General features: G+C 52.0%; 2 protein-coding genes and 4 non-coding genes across 8 annotated transcripts in view; 5 read left to right on the top strand and 1 right to left on the bottom strand.

The window, feature by feature from the left end:
* The window catches only part of Cdr2l (cerebellar degeneration-related protein 2-like), a 12,189-nt gene extending 7,983 nt beyond the window's left edge, over positions 1–4,206 (top strand). Inside the window, exons 2-4 of the mRNA XM_013036516.1 lie at positions 1,018–1,166; positions 1,856–2,020; positions 2,936–4,206. Coding sequence (XP_012891970.1) covers positions 1,018–1,166; positions 1,856–2,020; positions 2,936–3,827 — 1,206 coding nt within the window. The 3' untranslated portion in view covers positions 3,828–4,206. The remainder of the gene's footprint in view (positions 1–1,017; positions 1,167–1,855; positions 2,021–2,935) is intronic.
* A 5,779-nt stretch (positions 4,207–9,985) lies between these two features.
* Ict1 (immature colon carcinoma transcript 1) lies at positions 9,986–16,451 on the top strand. Of its 3 annotated transcripts, none has more exons than XM_013037751.1 (6): positions 9,986–10,171; positions 13,605–13,641; positions 14,723–14,782; positions 15,539–15,621; positions 15,727–15,896; positions 16,160–16,451. In XM_013037751.1, exons 1-6 carry the CDS (start codon positions 9,986–9,988, stop codon positions 16,338–16,340), a joined length of 717 nt encoding a protein of 238 aa, XP_012893205.1. In that variant the 3' UTR covers positions 16,341–16,451. The 3 variants fall into 3 exon arrangements, with proteins under 3 accessions (XP_012893205.1, XP_012893204.1, XP_012893203.1); XM_013037750.1 differs by having other exon boundaries at positions 9,986–10,084; positions 16,155–16,324; XM_013037749.1 differs by having other exon boundaries at positions 16,155–16,324.
* A 4,692-nt stretch (positions 16,452–21,143) lies between these two features.
* Positions 21,144–21,216, top strand: Trnar-ccu. The gene has a single exon. It is a non-coding gene; the product is annotated as a tRNA-Arg (tRNA).
* A 209-nt stretch (positions 21,217–21,425) lies between these two features.
* Positions 21,426–21,498, bottom strand: Trnar-ccu. Its single transcript has one exon. It is a non-coding gene; the product is annotated as a tRNA-Arg (tRNA).
* Positions 21,499–21,947: 449 nt separating this feature from the next.
* On the top strand, positions 21,948–22,020 carry Trnar-ucg. The gene has a single exon. It is a non-coding gene; the product is annotated as a tRNA-Arg (tRNA).
* Positions 22,021–22,262: 242 nt separating this feature from the next.
* Positions 22,263–22,335, top strand: Trnar-ccu. The gene has a single exon. It is a non-coding gene; the product is annotated as a tRNA-Arg (tRNA).
* Positions 22,336–23,097: the final 762 nt, after the last annotated feature.

Here is a 23,097-nt window from a genome sequence, read left to right as displayed (position 1 = left end):
ATACTTGTAAAGTAATGGTTTAAAAACCTATTTATGAATTGTATCGCATCAAATACTGTAAAATAACATAACATAATCCAGGTGCTGGTGGCTCATGCCTTTAGCCCTAGCTACTCAGGAGACTGAGATCTGAGAATTGTGGGTCAAAGCCAACTCTGGGCAGGAAAGTCTGTGAGATTTTTTTTTTTTTGGGTCTGGTCGTGGGGCCTGAACTCTGAGCCTGGGTGCTGACCCTCAGCTCTTCAGCTCAAGGCTAGTGCTCTACCACTTGAGCCACAGCATCACTTCCGTTTTTTTTTCATTTTGTTTATGTGGTGCTGAGGAATCGAACCCAGGGCCTCAGGCATGCAAGGCAAGCGCTCTACCACTGAGCCACCTTCCCAGCCCAGTCTGTGAGATTCTTATCTCCAATAAAAACCACTCAAACCAGAAGTGGCACTGTGGCTTAAGCAGTAGAGTGCTCACCTTGAGCTGAAGAGCGCAGGGACAGCACCCAAGCCCAGAGTTCAAGCCCCACAACCGACCAAAAACAAAAACATAAAGTTCACTCCAGCCAGGTACTGGTGGCTCATACCTGTAATCCTAGCTACTTTGGAGGTTGAGATCTGAAGACTGCAGTTCAAAGCCAACCCAGGCAGGAAAATACAAGAGATTTTTATCTCCAATTAATGAACTATCAGAAATCTGGAAGTAGGCTGGGAAGGTGGCTCAGTGGTAGAGTGCTTGCGTTGCATGCATGAGGCCCTGGGTTCGATTCCTCAGCACCACATAAGCAAAAAAGCCAGAAGTGGCACTGTGGCTCTAGTGGTAGAGCGTTCGGCTTGAGCTGAAGAGCTGAGGGACAGCACCCAGGCCCAGAGTTCAGGTCCCACGACTGACAAAAAATAAATAAATCTGGAAGTGGAGCTGTGCTCACAGTGGTAGAGCAGTAGCCTTGAGCACAAAAGCAAAGGAGCAGTGCCCAGGCCCTGAGTTCAAACAAAAACTCTTTTACTACAACTCACCTCTTGCTCATAGTATCTGACCAAGCAGCTAGACACGCTACGGCACGTGAACGAGCAGCACGCCAAAGTGTACGAGCAGCTGGACCTGACTGCCCGAGACCTGGAGCTGACCAACCAGAGGCTGGTGCTGGAGAGTAAGGCTGCCCAGCAGAAGATCCATGGGTGAGGGCTGGGCCGAGGTGGGGGAGGGGAGAGGCCCAGGGCTGAGTGCACCTGGGCCTGGGGCAGGGGGGTAGAGGGGGATCCCAGGCCAGGACCCCAGGATGGTGCTGAGTTTTGTCCTCACCAGTTCAGCACCAGGCTGTTTTAGACAATAAGATGAGGTGCCAGTGGCTCACGCCTGCAATCCTGGCTACTCAGGAGACTGAGATATGAGGATCCCAGTTCAAAGTCAGCCTGGGTAGGAAAGTCTATGAGAGTCTTACCTCCAAATAACCAGACAAAGAGGGAAGTGGAACTGTGGCTCAGGTGGTAGAGTGCTAGTCTTGAGCAAAAAGGAGGCAGTGTCTAGCATGCAGAGGTCCCTGTTCATCTCAGCAGACTCAAGGTTGGGTGATTTTGTTTTGGTGTTGGTATTGGGCCTTGAACGCAAGAACTTGTGCTCTTGCCTGGTTTTTAGGCTCAAGGTTTGATGCTCTACCACTTGATAAGAATCCCATGGATTTGTCTGTCTCGGCTGGTTTTCAACCAGAATCCTCAGATCTCAGCCTCCTGCGTAGCTAGGGTTACAGGCGTGAGCCACCAGTGCCCGGCCACTCATGTCCCTTCGTCCACAGTGAGCCAGGACTGCCCTGAGTAGGCTTTTCTGTCCCCTTCAAACTTCTCCCATCCACGTGATCCCCTCACCTCAGGCTGACAGAGACCATCGAGCGTCTTCAGACCCAGGTGGAGGAGCTGCAAGCCCAGGTGGAGCAGCTGCGGGGCCTGGAGCAGCTGCAGGTGCGCCGGGAAAAGCGGGAACGCAGGAGGACCATCCACACGTTCCCCTGCCTCAAGGAACTGTGCAGCAGCCCCCGGTAGGTGAGGGTCCCCAGGGTCTCTGACTCCCAGGAGTGCCAGTCAGGGGAAAAAGGCAAAGATGGACAATAACAGGCAGCAGGTGGGAGGGAGGGTTGGTAGTTCATCCGGGACACAGACAGTAGTGGCGAGGACACACTGTTCTGTGGATTCAATACTCACCGCTTCCTACAAGGTGTGTTTTGCCCACCACCACCACAGGTAAGGAAATTGGAGCTTGGTGGTGTTTCATCCAAGGTCATGTGCGTAACAAGAGGTACAGATAGGTTCTAAACCAGGAGGACTTAAGCACTGCACCTTTCAGTGCCCACTAAATCTAAGATGGACAAGAAACACTAAATGAAGCCTGCCACCTGTGGCTTACACGTGTAATCCTCGCTACTCAGGAGATCTGAGATCTGAGGATTGCAATTCAGTCAGCCAGGGCAGGAACATCTCTGAAACTCTTATCTCTAATTAACCACCAAAAAGCCCAAAGTGGAGCTGTGGTTCAAGTTGTAGAGTACCAGCCTTGATCAAGAAAGCTAAGGACAGCACCCAGACCCTGAGCTCAAGCCCCAGTACTGAGTACTTGTGGCTCACACCTGTAGCCCTGGCTACTCAAAAGACTGAAATCTGAGGACTGCAGTTCAAAGCCAGCCCAGGCACAGAAGCTTGAGAGTCTCTTCTCTCCAGTTATCCAGCCAAAAGCCAAAGTAGAAGTGTGGCTCAAGTGGTAGAGGGCCAGCCTTGAGGAAAAAAGTCCAGCAAAAGGGCAAGGCCATGATTTCAAGTTCCAGAAAGAGCACTAAAATAAGAGCAGAAAGAGTGGTGGGGTGAGGGGGACCCTCGGCTGAGCTTGTAGCGCAGTGCATCCCAGGATGCACGGGGGACTTTGGCCCTGACCAGTGACCGCCCATCCCTCCTCCCTGCAGGTGCGAGGATGCCTTCCGCCTGCACAGCTCCTCGCTGGAGCTGGGCCCTCGGCCCCTAGAGCAGGAGAACGAGCGGCTGCAGACCTTGGTGGGGGTGCTACGTTCCCAGGTGAGCCAGGAACGCCAGCGCAAGGACCGGGCTGAGCGAGAGTACACAGCGGTACTACAGGAGTACACAGAGCTGGAGGGTCAGCTGTGTGAGATGGAGGGCTGCCGCCTGCGGGTGCAGGAGCTGGAGGCCGAGCTGCTGGAGCTACAGCAGATGAAGCAGGCCAAGACCTACCTGCTAGGCCGGGATGACCACCTGGCTGAGGCCCTGCTAGCCCCCCTGGCCCAGGCCCCTGAGGCTGACGATCCCCAGCCAGGAAGTGGGGACGGTTGCGGAGGCCAGGATGGGATCTCCTCTCCCACGGCCTCCCCCGGACACGCAGTGCGGAAGAGCTGCAGCGACACCGCGCTCAATGCCATCGTGGCCAAAGACCCAGCCAGCAGGCACGCAGGCAACCTCACCCTGCATGCCAACAGCGTGCGCCGGCGGGGCATGTCCATCCTTCGAGAGGTGGACGAGCAGTACCACGCGCTGCTGGACAAGTACGAGGAGCTGTTGAGCAAGTGCCGGCAGCACGGGGCCGCGGTGCGGCACGCAGGCGTGCAGACCTCCCGGCCCATCTCCCGGGACAGCTCGTGGAGGGACCTGCGGGGTGGCGAGGATGGCCAAGGGGAGGCCAAGACGGGTGAGAAGAGTCTGAGCCAACACGTGGAGGCTGTAGACAAGAGGCTGGAGCAGAGCCAGCCCGAGTACAAGGCGCTCTTCAAGGAGATTTTCGCCAGGATCCAGAAGACCAAGGCGGACATCAATGCCACCAAAGTCAAGACGCACAGCAGCAAGTGACCCCTTCCCAGCCCGCAGCCTCCCCTGGGCTCCCGGCTCTGGGGTTCCTCATGCCTGGCCCGCCATCTTTGTTGAGGAAAGGGACCCTTTAGCCACACTGTGTTATGAGGTGAGGCCGCTCTGGTGTGGGGATCTAGCATATTCCTGGCTCATGGAGTGGCCTGCCTGCCCTGTCTTCTAAGATCCCTTGGCCACCCCGCTTCAGCCTGAAGGCACAGCTCAGTTTCAAAGCCAAACACCCCCATTCCCTGCACCCCAGGCTTCCAGGCTCCGAGCCTCTCTCTCAGAGGGTGGCTGAATGGCAGGAAGCAACTCTGGCTCAGCTGACTTTGTTTTCCCTTCCCCAAAGTTGTTTTTCTGAGAGATTTGTAATGCAAGTCTCCTTGACTGTCCCCCCCCCCCCCCGTGCCACAACTGGAAACACTTGAAAAGGGAAGTCTCAGAGCCAGCCAGTGCTGGTTTCCAGAGCCCCCTAGACCACCCACTGCTTCTCTCCAGCCATGACATGCTGTCATTCCCTTAGTACCAGCTGTCCCACCCACCCCCTTCCAGAGCCCTGGGCAGGCCACAGATGGCCCTGGCACTGCAAAGCCAGGCCCAATGTCCCCTGCTCCAGCCATGGCAGGGACCCTCAGTTCATGACAGATCTGTAGCCAATCAGAAGAGGGGGAGATGGTGCCCCCTTCCGCAGCCATACACAAGTGGTGCCCATTTCCCTCAGATCCAACATCCTCCACCTCCAGCTTTGGAAAAGCCTCCTGGGCAGGAAACTCACTAGGACCCAGGATGGCTAGGGAGCACCCCCCGCCATGTCTGCAACCACCTCTGCCTCCTGTCTCTGCGCTGCCCCATCTCAGGGACCATGATGTCTCATCTTTTCCATGTTCCCAGCCCGGGCACAGGGCGCAGCTGCAACACCCCCTCCCCCTAGAATGTCTTGGGCATGTGCTTCCAGCCAGTGCTCTCCGTGTCACCCCGTTTTCCTCTTTACTGGGGACTACCCATGATTCTCACCTCACACTGGGCAGAGGCAGGGACAAGAACGAGCTCCTTCCCCCACCCGAAACGCCCGCTCTTCACCTCTCATCTTTGGGGGGAATTAAAGGGTTAAGATTTCAGAGAATCAGCCAAGAAATGTCCAGGTCCCCAGCTTGCCCTCAGCTTCTGGTTCCTTCTGCCACCCTCCCTGAGACCCTGGTAGTCCAAGAAGCCGTGGAAGACAGTGGCCCTGCCCTGAGTGGAGACCACAGCGGAAACCTTCATGCCTTATTCTTTCTAATGGGTAAAGGGGTTTTCTTAGCATGCCTGACCTCCCTGGAGATGCCACCCAGCTCCCCGAGGCACTGTGACGCCAGCCGCCCGCTGGGTCTCTCTGTTCAGACAACTTGGAATCTCACCCTTTGGGGCTGGACAGTTCCCAGCCTTCCGTGTCTCTGTCATATTGGGGCAGGAGAGGGGAGCTCTGGTCTCTTTGCTCCCAGCTCTGTAGCAGCCACCCAGCATCCCCTTTGAAGTGTACATGAGAGAAATATATTTACAAATGCTTTATTCTCTTCTTTAATAAAAAAAAAAATGTACCAGTATTCTAAAAGCCAAAACAGCCCTGTTATTTTTTTTTTTTTTGGGTCCGGTCATGGGGCCTGAACTCTGGGCCTGGGCGCTGTCCCTCAGCGCTTCAGCTCAAGGCTAGCACTCTACCACTTGAGCCAAAGCACCACTTCCGGCTTTTTACTTTTTATTTATGTGGTGCTGAGGAATCGAACCCAGGGCCTCTGGCATGCAAGGTATGCGCTCTACCATTGAGCCACCTTCCCAGCCCAGCCCTGTTATTTTTGTGTGTGTGTGGGTCATGGGGCTTGAACTCTGGGCCTGGGCGCTGTCCTTGAGCTCTTCAGTTCAAGGCCAGAGCTCTACCACTTGAGCTACAGCGCCACTTCTGGTTTTCTGGTGGCTTATTGGAGATAAGAGTCTCTCGGACTTTCCTGCCCTGGCTGGCTTTGAACCATGTTCCTCAGCTAGGATTACAGGAGTGAGCCAGCAGCACCTGGCCAGCCCTACAGTCGTGTGTGTGTGTGTGTGTGTGTGTGTGTGTGTGTGTGTGTCTCACAGGCCTGCCTTTCCTATGATCCTCCTGAGCGCCTGGCTTCTCAGCCTGTCCTTGTTCACTGCAACACCAGGAGCATCTGTACAGTTCTAAGCGAGCTCTGCAAAAAGTCTCCAACTTACTGGACAGAGCCCCCATTCCATTGGAGCATCTACTTTGGTGTGGGGGGGATCATGCCCCCAAATCAGTTAAAATTAAACCAAAATAGAAGATGAGGTGATGGGGAAATTGGAGAGTGGTTCTACATCAGCCAGGGCACGTATGTTCAGCACAGGTATACTGGCGTTAAATCATTTTTGGAGGCACTGGGGGCCTGAACTCAGGGCTTTGTACTCTTGCTTAAGCGGTTTGTTGCTGTTGTTTGTTGCTTGCTTAAAGCTGGTGCTCTGCGACTAGAGCCATATCTCCACTTCTGTTTTTTTGCCAGTTAATTGGAGATTGTTCTACCTGAGCTGGCTTTGAACCTTGATCCTCAGATCTCAGCCTCCTGAGTAGCTAAGATAACAGGAGAGAGCCTCGAGAACTCAGCATTCTCCCTCAACTCTAAAACTACCCTCTCCCTTCTGTTCACTACTGGGGCCTTAGGTAGTGGATATTCACTCCCTGTAGCCTCCTTACTGGATGGAGCTGGCACCTCCCCACTCCCAAGAGCCCCACCGAGTGACTGTCTTCAGGGGACAGGACAGACAGGAGGAGGGGGAAAGAAAGCAGTTACTAGCAAGGAGGTGAAGTTGTGCACTCCTGCCACAGACCTGCCACGTGCCTTCAGGAAGCAGGAAATGCACTGTGCATAGAGCTGGTCAAGACTGGATTTCCCACCCCAGAGCTTCAGGAAAAGCTAACATTCATCAAGTATCTGGAAGAAAAAGAAAATTTCTAGCTGGACTCTTAGTGACTTGTGCCTGTAATCTTAACTACCAAGAAGGCTGAGATCTCAGGATCACAGATCAAAGCCAGCCCAGGCAGGAAAGTCTGTGAAATTCTTACCTGCAATAAAGTGATTAAAAAAAAAAAGGGTCACAAGTGGAGTTGTGGCTCAAGTGGTAGAGCACCAGCCTTGAGGAAAACCTCAGGGACAGCACCCAGGCCCTGAGTTCTAGCGTCAGGACCAACACACACACACACACACGTGGGGAATGGTATCTGTGAGCCCATCAGCTACCAGGAATGGCTTGATGATTTGGTTTTTGAAGAAGAATCTCAGTAGGTAGCCCACGATGAGTGCTGGTGGTTCAAGCCTGTAATCCCAGCTACTCAGGAGGCTGCGATCTGAGGATTATAGTTCAAAGCCAGCCTAGGCAGGAAAGTCCGTGAGTCTCTTATCTCCAGTTAATCATCAGAAAACTGGAAATGGGCTGTGGCTCAAAGCAGTAAGGCCCTAGAGTTGAACAGAAAAATTGAGAAACATTGCCCAGGCCTCTGAGTTCAAGCTCCACAACTGACAAAACAAAAACAATAGGTAGCCCAGGCTGGCCTCAAATTAACAATCCTCCTGCCTTAGCCTCCTGAGTTCTGGGATTACAGGCATGCACCACCATGCTTGCCATCGATGATTCTTTGTCCTTTTCTCCTCTTTCTTCTCTTGCCATGAATGTCCCCCTCCTGAAGCACTATCTCAACCTGTGAAGGGACTGAGGAGGGGAAGGACAAAAGTGACGCCAGTCTTCAGTGTCGGCCTTTCTAGGGGTACAGGTGGCTTCTCTCAGGCCTGGTTCTCCCAGAAGGGCCTCCATTCTGGATGTTTTCCTACAGCAGCAGGTGAGGGGTGCTTGCCAGCTGCTCTATTCTCCATCCGAGGGCAGCTTGTCTCATTCTCTCCTCTACCCCCACCTCTTCCAGAATCCAGGCCACCAGATGGCCTGAGCAGGCTGTGTTTATTTGAGGCCATGGAAACCTACAGCTTCCTTTTCCTGAGGCTGTGCGGCACAAGCACAGGCTGGATCGCAGCCTGGGAGCCACGATGATTCCATCTCTGAGTTTCTTATTTCTAATCTTGAGTCCCAGACCTGAGTGAGAGACTGGCTTTGCTCTCCTGAGCAGCTCATTCCAGTCACCATGGAGACAACTCTGTTCCCTCTGGGACCGTGGGACTAAGTCAGACAAAGAAGGACCCAGGAGAGTTTCATTGCAGCCTACAGCTCCAAAAGAATATGTCAATTGCCATTCCTCCCTGGTTGGAGTTTACAATGTCAGTGCCTGGAAATTGGTTTATCTCCTCAATGATGCAGAGATAGTAAAGGCTCCCTTCAATGATAATCTCCGGTTTCAATCAGCCAGCATCCCCAGGGAATACTTAAACTATCCCAGGGGCTTATTTTTGTAGGTAATTATGCTTTTTGCCCCTAAAAATAGCACTCTTCATGAAGAAAACTACCACAAGCATTACTACTAATGACTACATTTATTGAGTTCTGTTTTCCCTCAGCACCGTGTAAAGGAACTTTGGGTTTAGCTTGTTTTCAAACTGCTGGCTCTACTTGGAACCTTTTCAGAATGAAGAGCTTCTCAGTTCAGGAGTTCATGCTTTAGCAGAGCTATTAAAAAAAAAAAAAAGATGGGGAGGGGTTGCTTTGCAGGTTGGGTGCCAGTGGCTCATACTTATAATTCTAGCTACTCAGGAGGCTGAGATCTGAGGATGCTTTTCTTTTTCTTTTTGTCAGTTGTGGGGCTTTAACTCTGGGCTGGGCACGGTCCCTCAGCTCTTCAGCTCAAGGCTAGCGCTCTGCCACTTGAGCCACAGCACCACTTCCAGTTTTCTGGTGGTTAATTGGAGATAAGAGTCTCAAGGACTTTCCTACCTGGGCTGGCTTTGAACTGTATTCCTCAGATCTCAGCCTCCTGAGTAGCTAGGATTACAGGCGTGAGCCACTGGCACCTTGCAAGAGAATCCTATTTCAAAGCCAGCCTGTGCAGGAAAGCCCGAGACTCTGGTCTCCAATTAACTAGCCAAAAGCTAGACCTGAGTGTGTGGCTTAAGTGGTACAGCACCTGCCTTGGAGCAGGGGAAGCTAAAGCTGAGTGAAAAGCCCTGAGTTCAAGTCTTAGTACCCCCTCTCCCCATATACAAACAAAGATCTAACTATGGCCCTCTGTACCTACTTCTCCAGGCTCCCCTTTACTTCCTGGCTAGAAGAAATCACCTTCCTAATCCTGGAAGCTGGGGGGTGGGTGGGGGGAATGTTGTCAACGCTATGGAAATACTTTCCTCTGTGACCTTCCTTTCTAACATGCCCTACAGACCTGCAAAGATGTGCTGATAGGCTGGCTGCCTTTTGGAAAGATCCAAAATCCTTTCATCTGTATCTAAACTCAACTCTCAAATACACATCACCACAAAAGGACCTCCATTCTGGATGTTTTCCTACAGCCGCAGGTGAGGGGAGCTTTGCCAGCTGCTCTATTCACCCCAGGGCAGCTTGTCTCAGTCTTTCCTCGACCTTGCTCAGTATTTGTGGAGTGCTACGGAGGTGCTATGCTCCTGTTGCTAGGCAGGGAGGCTCTCTCCTAGGGCTCACATTCTGCCTAAGAGACAGAAACTTAAATTAGAAAAGTAAGATCGGATGATGGGTAGCTAGAAGGCAGGCAATCAAGTTCAAAAAATAAGATTGGGCCACAGGGGAAGATTACACTAATGATAGTTTTCACTTGGATATTGAAGGATCCAAGAGGAGGCTGAACACATTGAGAAAAGAAGTATTTCTAGGGGCAAGGAATCCAGGGTTTTATCTTAAAGGTCTCCCAGCGTAGCCCACTGAGGCGCGGCCCGCTGAGTGCTGAGATTACAGGCGTGCACCACCAAGCTGACCCAGGGTTCCTTTTACTGGCTGGCTCTTCGGGAAACTCGCTGTCTGGGAGTCTTCCGGGTGCCAACCAGGCCTCCCCAGGAACAGCTGACCCGGGAGTATTACGGGGCGCCCAGCCTGCCGCCTCCAGGACAGGAGACTCGGAAGCGGGACGCAACCCCAGAAGCAGGACGGAACCGAAGTGTCCAGCGCAGCGCGAGCGCGCAGACCGCAGAAGGACGTGCACACCGGAAGTCGCTTGAGATTCCAACATGGCGGCCGCCAGGTGCCTGCGCTGGGGCCTGCCACGAGCCGGAACTTGGCTGTTCCCGCCGCCCGCACGCTGTCCCCGCCGGGCTCTGCACAAGCAGGTAGACGGCACCGAGTTCCAGAGCATCTACAGCCTGGACAAACTCTACCCCGACTCCAAGGGTTCCGACACCGCCTGGAGGGTCCCGGTGAGCTGGAAAGGACGACGTCATGCAGACGGGGTTCCATTGGCCGGGCATGGAGTCACGTGAAGGCCTCCGCGCATAACGTGACGTGGAGGCGGGGAGGGGCTTGTCGTCCTGGCAACCAGGGGGCGGGGCTGGGACTGCAGCGCTGGGACTGCGGGGCTGTGGCCTGGTCTCCGGTGGCTAGAGCGGTGGGCGCGTTGGGAAACTTGGTTAGATGGACTTCTTTCGAGGCCTGTAGCTTTTCCGCGTTTGTTTCTGGTCGTCAGGCCCACATTCTTACCCCCAGAGGCATTCTGGCCCGCCACGATGGACAATAAAGGTAGAGGCTGCCTGGTACCGGTGACTCACCCCTGTAATCCTTACTGAGACTGAGATCCGAAGGTCCGTGGTTCGAAGCCAGACAGGTCAGAAAAGCCCCCGTAAGACTCATCTCCAATTAATCATTCAAAAACCAGAAGTGGAGCTGTGGATCAAGCGCCAGAGAGCTACCCTTGAGCGGGGGAAAAAGCTCCAGGACAGTGACCAGACCCTAAATTCAAGCCTCAGTACTGGCACAAAATTAATTAATTAAGACCAAAAGGAAGGAGGAATGCTAGAGATAGAGTTGCCCTTTAAAGTAGGATAGGGCCTACGAAGAGTTGGCATTTAAGTAACAGTAGAAGAAACAAATCAATGAGCTGTGAGAACATGGGGGAGGTGAACATCCCAGGTGTGTTTATGCTCCCAAGGCAGTCCCTGTATTCAGGTTTTCATAATCCCTTCACATATATGTATAGACACAGATAAACAGACATAGAGAAATACAGATTTCAGCCACATGTGAGCAGCACATAAACTCTCAAGGCAGTAGCATGCTGGACAGGTATGGCTGATCAGGGCAAGTCTAGAGTGAAGCTACATAGGAGAAGGGTAGTTGGGGAAAGCGTCTTCTGGCCGTTAACCTTTCCTCTGAATGCAGTAGAGACCTTTTGGAGAGCTGAGGTAGAGAATGGAATGTTAGAACCCAGTTTTACAAGAATCTTTCATAGAGTCTGGCCACTCACAGAGGATGGCCATCACAAGATAAATTAGGAGGTTGTAATAATGCAGCCAGAAGGCTGGGAGTGTGGCCTAGTTGGTAGAGTGCTTGCCTAGCATGCATGAAGCCCTGGGTTCCATTCCTCAGCACCACATAACAGAGAAAAAGCCAAAAGTGGTGCTGTGGCTCAAGTGGTAGAGTGCTAGCCTTGAGCAAAAGAAGCTCAGTGACAGTGCCCAAGCCCTGAACTCAAGCCCCAGGGCTAGCAAAATAATAATGATAATCATCATCATAATAATAGCATAGGCAGAGAGGACAAACAGGGTGAAAACAGGAGGAGTACTCTAAATTGATCAGATTCTAGCCTCTGTGTGTATGGGACAGGGCAGTCCCCAGTGACAGTGAGGTGTGAAAGTACATTAGCATCTCAGAAGTGACTTTACATATGGAACTGAAGTTGTGAGGTTTGAGCCAGCAAGTAGTCAGTCACCAACACAGATGACATTTTTTTTTTTTTTTTTTTGCCAATCTTGGGGCCTGAACTGAGGGCCTGGGCACTGTCCCTGAACTTCATTTGCTCAAGGCTATAGTACTCTACCATTTGAGCCACAGTGCCACTTCCAGCTTTTTTCTGTTTATGTGGTCCTGAGGAATTGAACCCAGGGCTTCATGCATGCTAGGCAAGCATTCTACCACTAAGCCACATTCCCAGCCCACAGATGATATTTTCATCATGGAAATATGAACAGAGAAAGGATTTCAGGCAGGGCTGGGAAGGTGGCTCAGTGGTACAGCGCTTGCCTTGCATGCATGAGGCCCTGGGTTCGATTCCTCAGCACCACATAAGCAAAAAGAAAAAACCCGGAAGTGGTGCTTTGGCTCAAGTGGTAGAGCGCTAGCCTTGAGCTGAAGAGCTGAGGGACAGCGCCCAGGCCCAGAGTTCAGACCCCACGACCGGACCAAAAAAAAGAAAAAAAAGAAAGGATTTCAGGCAGACACCAGTATTTAAGATTACAAAGGCCAGGATTATGCCTGCAATCCTAGCTGAAATCTGGAGGATCATGGTTTGAAGCCAGACCAGGCAGAAAAGTCTGCTAGACTCTATTTCCAATTACACAGCAAAATGCCAGACCTAAAGGATGGCTGAAGTAGTAGAGCATCAGCTGTGAACAAACTTCATGAGACCCTTGGCTTAAGCCCCAGCACATGCCCACGCACGCACGCACAGATTCTAAGGAAGACATAGGGAGATATCTTCCCTCAGTCATTCTTTTTGTTGTTGTTGTTGTTCAGTCATGGGGCTTGAATTCAGGGCTTGGGCCCTGTGGAGCTCTTTTGCTCAAGGCTAGTGTTCTACCACTTTGAGCCACTGCTGCCCTTGCAGTTTTTGAATGGTTATTTGGAGATAAGAGTCTCATGGGGACTTTTCTGCCCAGGCTGGCTTTGAACCATGATCCTCAGCTCTCAGCTTCCTGAGTAGCCAAGATTACAGTTGTGAGCCACTAGCACCCAGCTTTCCTCAGTCATTCTAAGACAAAAGGGATGCAGGCAGCCAGAAGGAATGTTTGGGCTTGGATGTTGGCAGCCAGAGGGTGTCCAGACAAAGATGCTTTGTGCTTAGAGGGCCAGAAAAGCCTTGGAGAGGGTAGTGATTGTGCTGGGCCTCAAGGATTTAAGGCTGAAGAGGACAAAGAGCTTGGGGAGAAACACATGATAGATAAGTCCTAAGGCAGTTTGACAGGAGCCTGCAGGGCAGAAGTCCCAGTCCCAGTCAAGGTAGGTAACCTCACCTGGGAGCCTCCTGTGACACCCAAAGGAGCCGGGAGTAGAGGTGACCAGGCTTGAGGCTCAAGGGTGACAGTGGATGTTGGCTCTGTTCTGCAGCTACATACAGATGCATGTGTACAGGTCTCTGGCCGTGCCTCCCAAGAGCTTATGTCCACTCAGTCAGGGACAGCTGCAGATGTGAATTCTGTTTCCTAGAGGAGCGGAGTTTTGGGTTTTTTGTTTTGTTTTGCCAGTCCTAGGTCTTGAACTCAGTACCTGGGCTCTGTCCCTGAGCTGCTTTTGCTCAAGGCTAGTACTCTGCCAGTTGAGCCACAATGCTAACTTCTGGCTTTTTCTGCTTACGTGGTACCAAGGAATTGAACCCAGGGCTTCATGCATGCTAGGTAAGCATGCTAAGCTAAGCCACAGTCCCAGCCCTCAGAGGAGTGTTTCTAAGGGGGTATTTCTGGAATCAGCAGATACTGCTTCTGTCACTCTGATCTGATGACTTTGTTGGACACTTGAAAATGCTCATTATTTCATTTGAGAGAATTACAGTTTTAAAACTACTTCTTTTGTTGCTCTGGACCAGTTAGGGGGTCACCCAGTAGGTAATACTTCTTTGACACTGTGTACATTACATTCCAGGGTGATTTGAAACAAGCCATCAATGACATCCCTCTAGGTAAGTAATTTGGCTTTCATTAAAATAGCAGACAGGGTGGAGACGTGGCTCAGTTGGTAGAGCACTTGCCAATGAGCGAAAGTGTCGGTTACTGAGTTTGAGTCCTGGTCTCAGACTGAAAAAAAAAGAGAGGCTAGAGGTATAGCTAAGTGGTAGAGTGCCCCCCTCCATCTCTCACTTATTCCTTCCAAAATCCCTTGCCCACTTAAGGAAAAGAAATGGTTTGATGGGGCTGGGAAGGTGGCTCAGTGGTAGAGTGCTTGCCTTGCATGCATGAGGCCCTGGGTTCGATTCCCCAGCACCACATAAGCAAAAAGAAAAAAAAGCCAGAAGTAGCACTATGACTCAAGTGGTAAAGCGCTAGCCTTGAGCTGAAGAGCTTAGGGACAGCGCCCAGGCCCAGAGTTCAGACCCCACGACCGACCAAAAATAAAAAAGAAAGAAATGGTTTCTGGGTAAAAAGTAAATGGCTGTGTAGCTACTCATGTACAACTATACAGGTTACCACACAATTGAAGAGTGAGCTTGCTTGCTTTCTCTCTCTCTGTCTTTTGTTCGTGTGTGTGTGTGTGTGTGTGTGTGTGTGTATTGGTACTAGGGCTTGAACTCAGGGCCTTATGCTCTCATTCAGCGTTTTCTGCTTGTAGCTAGTGTTCTACTACTTGAACTCTGCCTCCAATCCAACTTGAACTTGGTGCCTGGGCACAGTCCCTGAGCATTTTCACTCAAGGCTGGCGCTCTACCACTTGAGCCACACTACTACTTGGATTCTTGCTGGTTATTTGGAGTCTCATGGACTTTTCTGCCCAGGTGGCTTCAAATCTGAAGCCCCAGATCTCAGCCTCCTGAATAGCTAGTGCCACTGGCACCTGGCTTGGTACTAGAATTTAAATCCAGAACTTTTTGCTTGCTGGGCAGGTGCTCTGCCCCTAGAGCCACACCTCCAGCCTCAATCTGTGTTTGACTGTGTGTGGCTAGAAGGGAGGGCTGTGTGGTGGGGCAGCTGGACTGACGGTGGGTTCACAGTCTGTGTATTTTCGTGTGTGATAGTCATTTGTGTGTGTGTTCCTCCGTTTTACAGACCGCCTGACCATATCTTACTGTCGGAGCAGCGGGCCCGGGGGTCAGAACGTTAACAAAGGTACAGCACCTTGGTGTGTTCTTTTGCTTTAAAACTCAATTAGGGGATGGGCTTGAGGAGGGAGCACTGTGCATGCATGCCGGTGAAATAAAGGGATTTTTCAGCAGCAGCTTACACGCCACCAGCTTAGAATAATCCTCTCTGTTCTTCTGAGTGTGGTCTGACCGTAGGCTCTCTGCTGTGGGTTGCTAGACTGGCTTGTGAAGCTGAACAAAGAGAACTCAGTGTGAGCTGCTAGCCTGGTCCAGGAACAGGTTTCCTGCATTCTTTTTGTTTTGTTTTACTTTTTTTTTTTGTGCCAGTATTGGGGCTTGAATCTGGGCCTGAGTGCTGTCCCTGAGCTTTTGTATGCAGTGTTAGCACTCTACCACTTGAGCCACAGCTCCACTTCAGGTTTTCTGGTGGTTAATTGGTGATAAGAAGCTCATGGACTTTTCTGCACAGGCTGTCTTTGAACCATGATCCTCAGATCTCAGCCTCCTCAGTAGCTGGGATTACAGGTGTGCGTCACTGGTGCCTGCTGGTTCCCTTCCTTATGGGACACTCCTCCTTTTCTTTTTGGGACCACAGTAGAACTGTACATGAGCGCTGTACATTGGGTTCCCAGGATCTCTTTTGTCTTAGCCCACTAGCTTTGCAGGCCTGTGCTGGGGCTGGTTGCTACAGGATTCAGTGTGTGTGGTCGGAGTCCCCTGGGCACTGGCCTTCCTAAGAGCCTTGTGATCTATGTGTGCCCTGTTCTCCCTTCATCCACAGTGAATTCCAAGGCAGAGGTCAGGTTCCACTTGGCATCTGCTGACTGGATGGCAGAGCCCGTGCGGCAGAAGATCGCTGTCAGGGTACTCTTCTCCCCATCTTCCTCCTGGTGCCACGGGGGGGGGGGGCAGGGAAGGGAGGGCTAAGCCTGCCCCTGCAGGACCCATTGTTATGTTTGTTCTCTGCAGCATAAAAATAAGATCAACCGAGCAGGAGAGTTGATAGTCACCTCTGAAAGCAGCCGCTTTCAATTCCGCAATCTAGCAGACTGCCTACAGAAAATTCGAGATATGATCGCTGAGGCCAGCCAGACACCCAAGGAGCCATCCAGAGAAGATGCTCAAATCCAGAGAATTAGGTATCAGACAGTGCCCTAGGCTTCCATGAACTGGTCTGTGCGGCCAAAGGTTGCACTGGTGAGAGGAGGCAGGGTGGAGCCTGAGAGCTCCCAGCGTGGGGGGGTGGGGTGGGAGTGGGGGGGGGTGAGGACTTTGACCCAGCTGAGGTGCGCCTCTGGCACCTGCAGGTGTGGGGCTGCTCGGCTTCCAGCTCCTCTCTCCACTCTGAAAAGCACTGATTGGACATCTGGGCCTCACTGCAGTGTTTTTGTTTCTAGGATAGAAAACATGAATCGGGAAAGGCTGAGACAAAAGAGAATCAGTTCCGCCATAAAGACAAGCAGGAGGGTAGATGTGGATTGACATCACCCGCAGCAGTAAAGACCAGTGCTTGGGACGTCGCAGTAACACCACAAAGAAGATGGCTCTGTTTCATTTGTCTGTGGCGAATGATTGTGCACTGACTCCGTACAAGCACCATCCGTGGTCCCTAGGCAGTGTCATTGTTCTTCCCGTCCCCCAACATTGTTGGCCCCAGTAAACTCCCCAGCTTGCTGGGCTCCACTCCCCATTCAGAATGCCTCAGAGCCGAATTCTTATTTTTTCTCTCAATGAGATAGATCCGCCTGGGCACCAACCTCATAGCATGGCGCAGGGCAGAGGGTTCTGGCTCTGTCCTTGAGGGCTGAAGCGAGTAAGCAGCCATTTCGGCTGAGCTTTGGGAAAGGTGTGCGTTTTAATCAGGGAGGGAGTAGGACATGGCGTCTGAAGAGGACAGACAGTGTGAACACAAGACAGTGTGAGCACGGAACAGGAAACAGCTGTCTGCAGGTGCCGAGGAAAACAGTCCTGCATGGGGGCTGAGGGTTTGACTAAGGGGTAAGGGAGAGGCAGTGCGAAGACCTCAGATCCAAGGGAAGGTGGTTAGGTTTGGGGTTTTTTTTTGGCCCTTCATGGGACTTGAACTCTGGGCCTGGGCATTTCCCCTGAGCTGCTTTTGCTCAAGACTAGCACTCTACCACTTGAACCACAGCTCCACTTCTGGCTTTTTCTGAATAGTTTATTGGAGATAAAGGGTCTCATGGATTTTCATGCCCAGGCTGGCTTCATACGATTCTTGGATCTCAGCCTCCTGAGTAGCTAGGATTGCAGGTGTGAGCCACCGGCGCCCAGTAGGAGGTTAGGTTTTAATAGAGAAGCTGGACACTGGTGGCTCACTATAATCCTAGCTACTCAGGAAACTAAGATCTGAGGATCACAGTTCATAGCCAGCCTGGGAAGATAAATCCAATAGACTCTTAAGTCCAAATAACCAGTAAAAAGTCAGAAGTAGAACTGTAGCTTAAGTAATAGAGCATCACTTTTGAGGGAAAATGCTAAGCAAGAGTAGAGTATAAAGCCTTGGGCTGGGAGTGTGGCTTAGTGGTAGATTGCTTGCCTAGCATACATGAAGCCCTGGGTTCGATTCCTCAGTACTACATACACAGAAAAAGCTAGAAGTAGTGCTGTGGGTCCAGTTTTAGAGTGCTAGCCTTGAGCAAAATGCTCAGGGACAGTGCCCAGGCCCTGAGTTCAAGCCCCAGGACTGGTACCCAAAAATAAAACAAACAGGAGGCATAGAGTATTTGAAGGACGAAGCAGCATGCATGAGGAGCTGTGTGAGGTGTAGACTTCAAAGGCAGGGCTGGGAAGATTTTTACAGTCCTCTGTTTGAGGATGAACACAGAGGCTAGCATGACAGAAGGTTACTTGGCAGTTCTTAGAATGTTCTATACTGTCAGATCAAGTTCTCCCATTTGACAAATACCACGTCATGATGTATCAGATGTGCACTAATGAACCAGGTGTGAGCAGATACATGCCTCCCTGCAGGCCAGGCCAGATACCAGAGAAACATTGTTTGGCATCATATAGATGAGCAGGGGGTTGAGGGTCATATGCGGGATGTGCAACGTTCTTTAACTTAGTGATGCTGGGTGTGTGACACACTGGATGAGGGGGAGGATGGCAGGGAACAGAGGAAGTCATCCTTGGATATTCTAGCAGGTGACAATGAAAAGCTGAGCTTGGGGTGTGGCTCAGGAGGCAGAGCTGGTGAGAGACACTGAGTTCAAACCCCCAGAAAAGGACGGGGGTAGGGGGGTACATTGGGAAGGTGGCTCAGTGGTAGAGTGCTTGCCTAGCATGCATGAAGCCCTGGGTTTGATTCCCAGGACCACATAAGCAAAAAAAGAAAAAAGCCGGAAGTGGCGCTATGGCTCAAGTGGTAGAGTGCTAGCCTTGAGCTGAAGAGCTGAGGGACAGCACCCAGGCCCAGAGTTCAGGCCCCACGACCAGACCCAAAAAAAAAAAAAGATTTCTAACCAGCATACGCCCTGAACAAACCTTGCCAACATCCCATCTCCCTTCCATCGTCATAAACTCGAACAGAACAATCAGAATCACCTCAGTCAGAGTGGCATCTTCTCAGGACTACAGGAATCAATCTAGTTTTCTTGTTCTTTTATTTTTGTTGTCTTTTTTTTTGCCATTCCTGGGGCTTGAACTCAGGGCCTGGGCACTGTAGTGCTCTACTACTTGAGCCACAGCTCCACTTCTGGTTTTCTGGTGGTTTACTTGAGATAAAAGTCTCATGGACTTTCCTGACCAGGCTGGTTTTAAACTGCCATCCTCAGATCTCAGCCTACTAAGTAACTGAGATTATAAGTGTGAGCCTGGCTTAATTCATAATTTTTAAATGACTTCATTACAACGTACCTTTATAATTGTCCTACTTTATTATTAATTATTGTGCTGTGGGTCCAGTTTTAGAGTGCTAGCCTTGAGCAAAAGCAGCTCATTGACAGTGCCCAGGCCCTGAGCTCAAGCCCCAGGACTGGCCAAAAAATGGGGAAAAAATGGATTTCTATTCTACTTATGTAACCCAAGAAAGGTCTCAAAAGACAGAGGCAGGGTGACAACGGCAGCTGGATGGGCAGAGGTGAGGCGGGCAGAGGCAAGGTGGTATAGAAGACACGGCTCCGTAGAAGGGAAGCTAGGTAAAAGTGTTTCTTGGAGAAACCAGTACTCAAGGTACAGAGGGGGGTGAGCCGGGGAGGGGGGGTCACTCCTAGACCTGCCTGGGGCTGGGATGGTGAGTGCAAATTACATCCATCTCCTGCCCCCCCACCCCAGCTGGGACCCTCTGGGAAGTGGCTACCCTGTCGTTATTACAGGGGCTTAAATAAGAGACTCCTGCTCATCTCCAGAGAATCATAGCCTTGGTTTCTAGCTCAATTCACTGGAACCCAGAGGTTCCAGCCAAGACCCCTCACCCCTACTGGAGCTGCTGCCCAGCCAGGGTGTGAGCAGGCAGGGACCCCAGGGGCAGGTGGAGAGGAAATGCCAGGTGTTCCAGGAACCTGGGGACAACATTGGCCTGGGAAGAATGGGAGCTGGGGGTTGGGGGTAGGTAGCCCCAGCCAAGCATGGTTGCATGAACCCTCCTGGCCTACAGGAGCTAGATGTGTGGCCAGGAGTGAGGTGAAGAAGGAGGGGTATTGGGAACACAGACAAGGCAAGCCAGCACTCAGGGAGGAAGGAAGGAAAGCAGAGGAGACTTAGAAGACACTTGTGATTTGTGAAGGCCCCTGGGAAAGCAGGAAATGCACAGGAGGGGAGAGTGGGGGAAACAGACACACACCAGTGGCTCACACCTGTAATCCTAGCTACTTAGGAGGCTGAGATCTGAGGATCTTGAAGCCAACCTGGGCAGAAGAGGCCATGAATGAGACTCTTCTCTCCAATTAACTAGCAAAAAAAAGGGGGGGGTAGAAAGTGGAGGAGGTGTGGCTGAAGTGGTAGAGCACCAGCTTGAACAAAAAATACCAAGTGAGAGTATAAGGCCCTGAGTAGCATGTGCGCCCCCCCCCCCCACTCCGCCAAGCAGGTTCAAAAGAATGAACATGACAGGTCTCAAAGACTCAGGACTGAGTGACAAAGACAACTACAATTCCACTAAGCTGATACTCAAGAAGACGCAAAACTACTTCAGGAATGCCCTGTCTCAACGGAAGTGGCTCAAAGACGTGTGCATAGGTACACACGGAGAATCAAGTCTTTTTTGGTGGAGGCTGGAATCCAAGGTCTAGTGCTTGCCCTCTACCACTTGAGTCACACTTCCCAACCCTGTTGTTTGTAGTGTGTGTGTGTGTGTGTTTGGATAGGGTCTCCCTAAAGTTGTCCTAGCTGGTCTCAAATTCCTGATCCTCCTGTCTCTGCCTCCCAATAGTGGTACAGCCATTGTAAGACCTGTAGTTACTACTGCTTGTTAGATTTCAAAGGCATTGTCTTTTTCTTTTTCTTTTTTTTTTTTTGAGGGTCCTGGGCTTGAACTCTGGGCCTGGGCGCTGTCCTTCAGCTCTTCAGCTCAAGGCTAGTGCTCTACCACTTGAGCCACAGCACCACTTCCGGCTTCTGCTTATGTAGTGCTGAGGAATCGAACCCAGGGTCTCATGCATGCAAGACAAGCACTCTACCACTGGGTCACCTTCCCAGCCCCTGTTTGTCATTCTTAAACAGGATTTTAAATAAATAAATAAACAGATAAATGGACTCTATGTTTATCACTTGCCTAAGGCAGGGTATTCTGCTCCAACAGGAAAGCAAGACTAGGGTGAAGTACCCCTTTGCCTGCTGCATACATACAGAACAGACAGGCGTAACAGGACCTGTGGGGGACGACTGTCCGTGTTTTCCTTTCAGGGGTATGATTCTTATTTGTTCATCTTCAGCCTAAAATTCTTGGGTTACCCTGATAGGGTATTTTTCCTCTTTGTGGGGTTCCCCCCTCCCACGGGTTTGACTATAGATGACACAACAAACCCAGCGCAGTAGGAACGTGCATCCCTGGTGCAGATGTCCTGGCGGCTCAGCGCGGGTCCCAGCGTGGCCTCGGACGGCCCCAGCGCGGCCCCAGCGCGGCCTCGGGCGGCCCCCAGCGCGGCCCAGCGCGGCCTCGGACGGCCCCAGCGCGGCCCCCAGCGAGGCCCCAGCCTAGCGCGGCCCCAGCGAGGCCCAGCGCGACCCCAGCGCAGCCTCCAGCGCGGCCCCAGCCCGGTCTCGGGCAGCCCCAGCGCGGGCCCAGCGCGGCCCCCAGCTCCCTTGTGTACTGGGACTGGGCTGGAGTCTGGTGCTGGCCCAGCTCTCTGCTCCTGAAGACGCTACAAGGTCACCGTCCTGGAAGCGCCGTCCATTAGAGGCATAGGGGCAACTAGCACGTGCTGTGAGCCCCAGTGGCCTAATGGATAAGGCACTGGCCTCCTAAGCCAGGGATTGTGGGTTCGAGTCCCACCTGGGGTAAGGGCATTTCTTTTACCAAACGACGTGTCGGTCCACCTTAGCCTCCTACTGCACTCCGACCTGAAGGAGAGTCCCAGTACCGACGTGGGAAGAAAGATTTCCCTCCCCAGCCAAAAGCAAGGCCAAGTAGGGGAACTGCGTGGCCACCGCCCTTCCATAAGCCAAGTCCTGCCACCAAAACTCATTTGAAAGGCTGCAAATGAGGGCACCACCCCAGGTGGGACTCGAACCCACAATCCCTGGCTTAGGAGGCCAGTGCCTTATCCATTAGGCCACTGGGGCGCGACAAAAAGCTGCATCCACGTGTTCCGTGATAGCGCGTGTGCAAACACGTGTTCAGACACTGCGGCAGGCCAAGGTCCCGGCGCAGAGGTCGTGGAGGTCGAGCCCGCGGGCGCCGCCCGTGGAACCCCGCACAGCGCCGACTGCGGCGCAGTGACACGCATCGCGTGGGGCGGGGCGCTGCACCTCTGCACCTCGCAGAAGAGACTTGAACCCACGGCTTCCTGATTCGCAGCCAAATGCCCTAGCCGCTAGCCCACGCCCTGCCCGAGCGCCCGGGGCGATCCCCGCACGCAGCGTCCCGGTGCGGAGGCGCGGCGGCGGCGGACGGAGTAAGCCAACGCGGCAGAGCAAACCACAAGCCGCGACCAGTCGCCTGTGTGCCCTGAGGCCGCAAGTAATGGCTTGTGGACCAACTAATAGTGCCTGGCAAAGGCAGCCAGAGAGTGGACCGCGTGGCCTAATGGATAAGGCGTCTGACTTCGGATCAGAAGATTGAGGGTTCGAGTCCCTTCGTGGTCGGAATGTTTTAATCTCACCCATTACAATCCTACAACAGAATTCCACTTTTGATACTTGCTTTGAGAGACACCAGAGCCGCCGCACCGCTGAGCCAGGGACTCCCCTGGTCCGCGGACACCATCCGGCGTCTCCTCCCTTCCGTGTGATTGGTTTTGTTTCTGATCACAGCCGGACGTGATGTCATCACGCAGCCCACGGCGTCACAATTTAAGAGGCATCGGAGGTGGCGCTTTTTGCGTGAAGCCCCAGTGGCCTAATGGATAAGGCACTGGCCTCCTAAGCCAGGGATTGTGGGTTCGAGTCCCATCTGGGGTGCGTGCAGTGAGCTTTTTGTGTTTTTTAGATTGTGTGTGTTGTTTTTGTTTGTTGTTTTTTTTTCGAGACTCGATCTCGTTATCGAGTCCAGACTTGATCTTCAATCCCCAGATTCTCCTGCTTCGTCTTCCCAAGTCCTGGCGTGCCCAGCCCGTGCCAGCATGCCCAGGAAATGATCCCAGCGTGAACAGAAGTGTCACGGCGGCATCCAGGGGACCCACCCGGGAGACGTTGAGGTCGTGAGCTCCGTGCTGCCCGGCTGGCTCCGGAGAGCGGGGCGCAAAGCTGGAAGGAAGTGGGAAGGAAGCTGGATCTTCCCGCCAGCTCCCACACTGCCCCATGTATTTTACTTCCAAAACATATTTCTGTTATGTTAGGAAAACAGCTTCAACTCACCCACACTAGATTTAACACTTAAATCTAACCAGGATATATTTTTATGTAACTTAAGGTATCTTCATGGTGCTGTAAATATTTAAACAGACTAATGACTTTTCCAATGACTCAAAATGCTACTGGGATTATCCATTACTTACGAGCATTGTTCTGCTCCACGGATCTCAGTCCTAGGTTTTTGTTGTTGTTGTTTTGTGTTTTGTTTGCCTTTTTGGTATTGTCCCGGGGCTTGAATGCAGAGCCTGGGCATTATCTCTGAGCTCTTTTTGCTCAGGACCAGCACTTGACCACTTATGCCACAGTTCCGTTTCTGGCTTTTTGGTGATTAATTGGAGATAAGAGGCTAAAGGACTTTCCTGCTCAGCT

Source organism: Dipodomys ordii, unplaced genomic scaffold (genome assembly GCF_000151885.1).
Source record: "Dipodomys ordii isolate 6190 unplaced genomic scaffold, Dord_2.0 Scaffold7, whole genome shotgun sequence".
Lineage (NCBI taxonomy): Eukaryota > Metazoa > Chordata > Mammalia > Rodentia > Heteromyidae > Dipodomys > Dipodomys ordii.
This window is presented reverse-complemented; position numbering and strand designations above follow the sequence as displayed.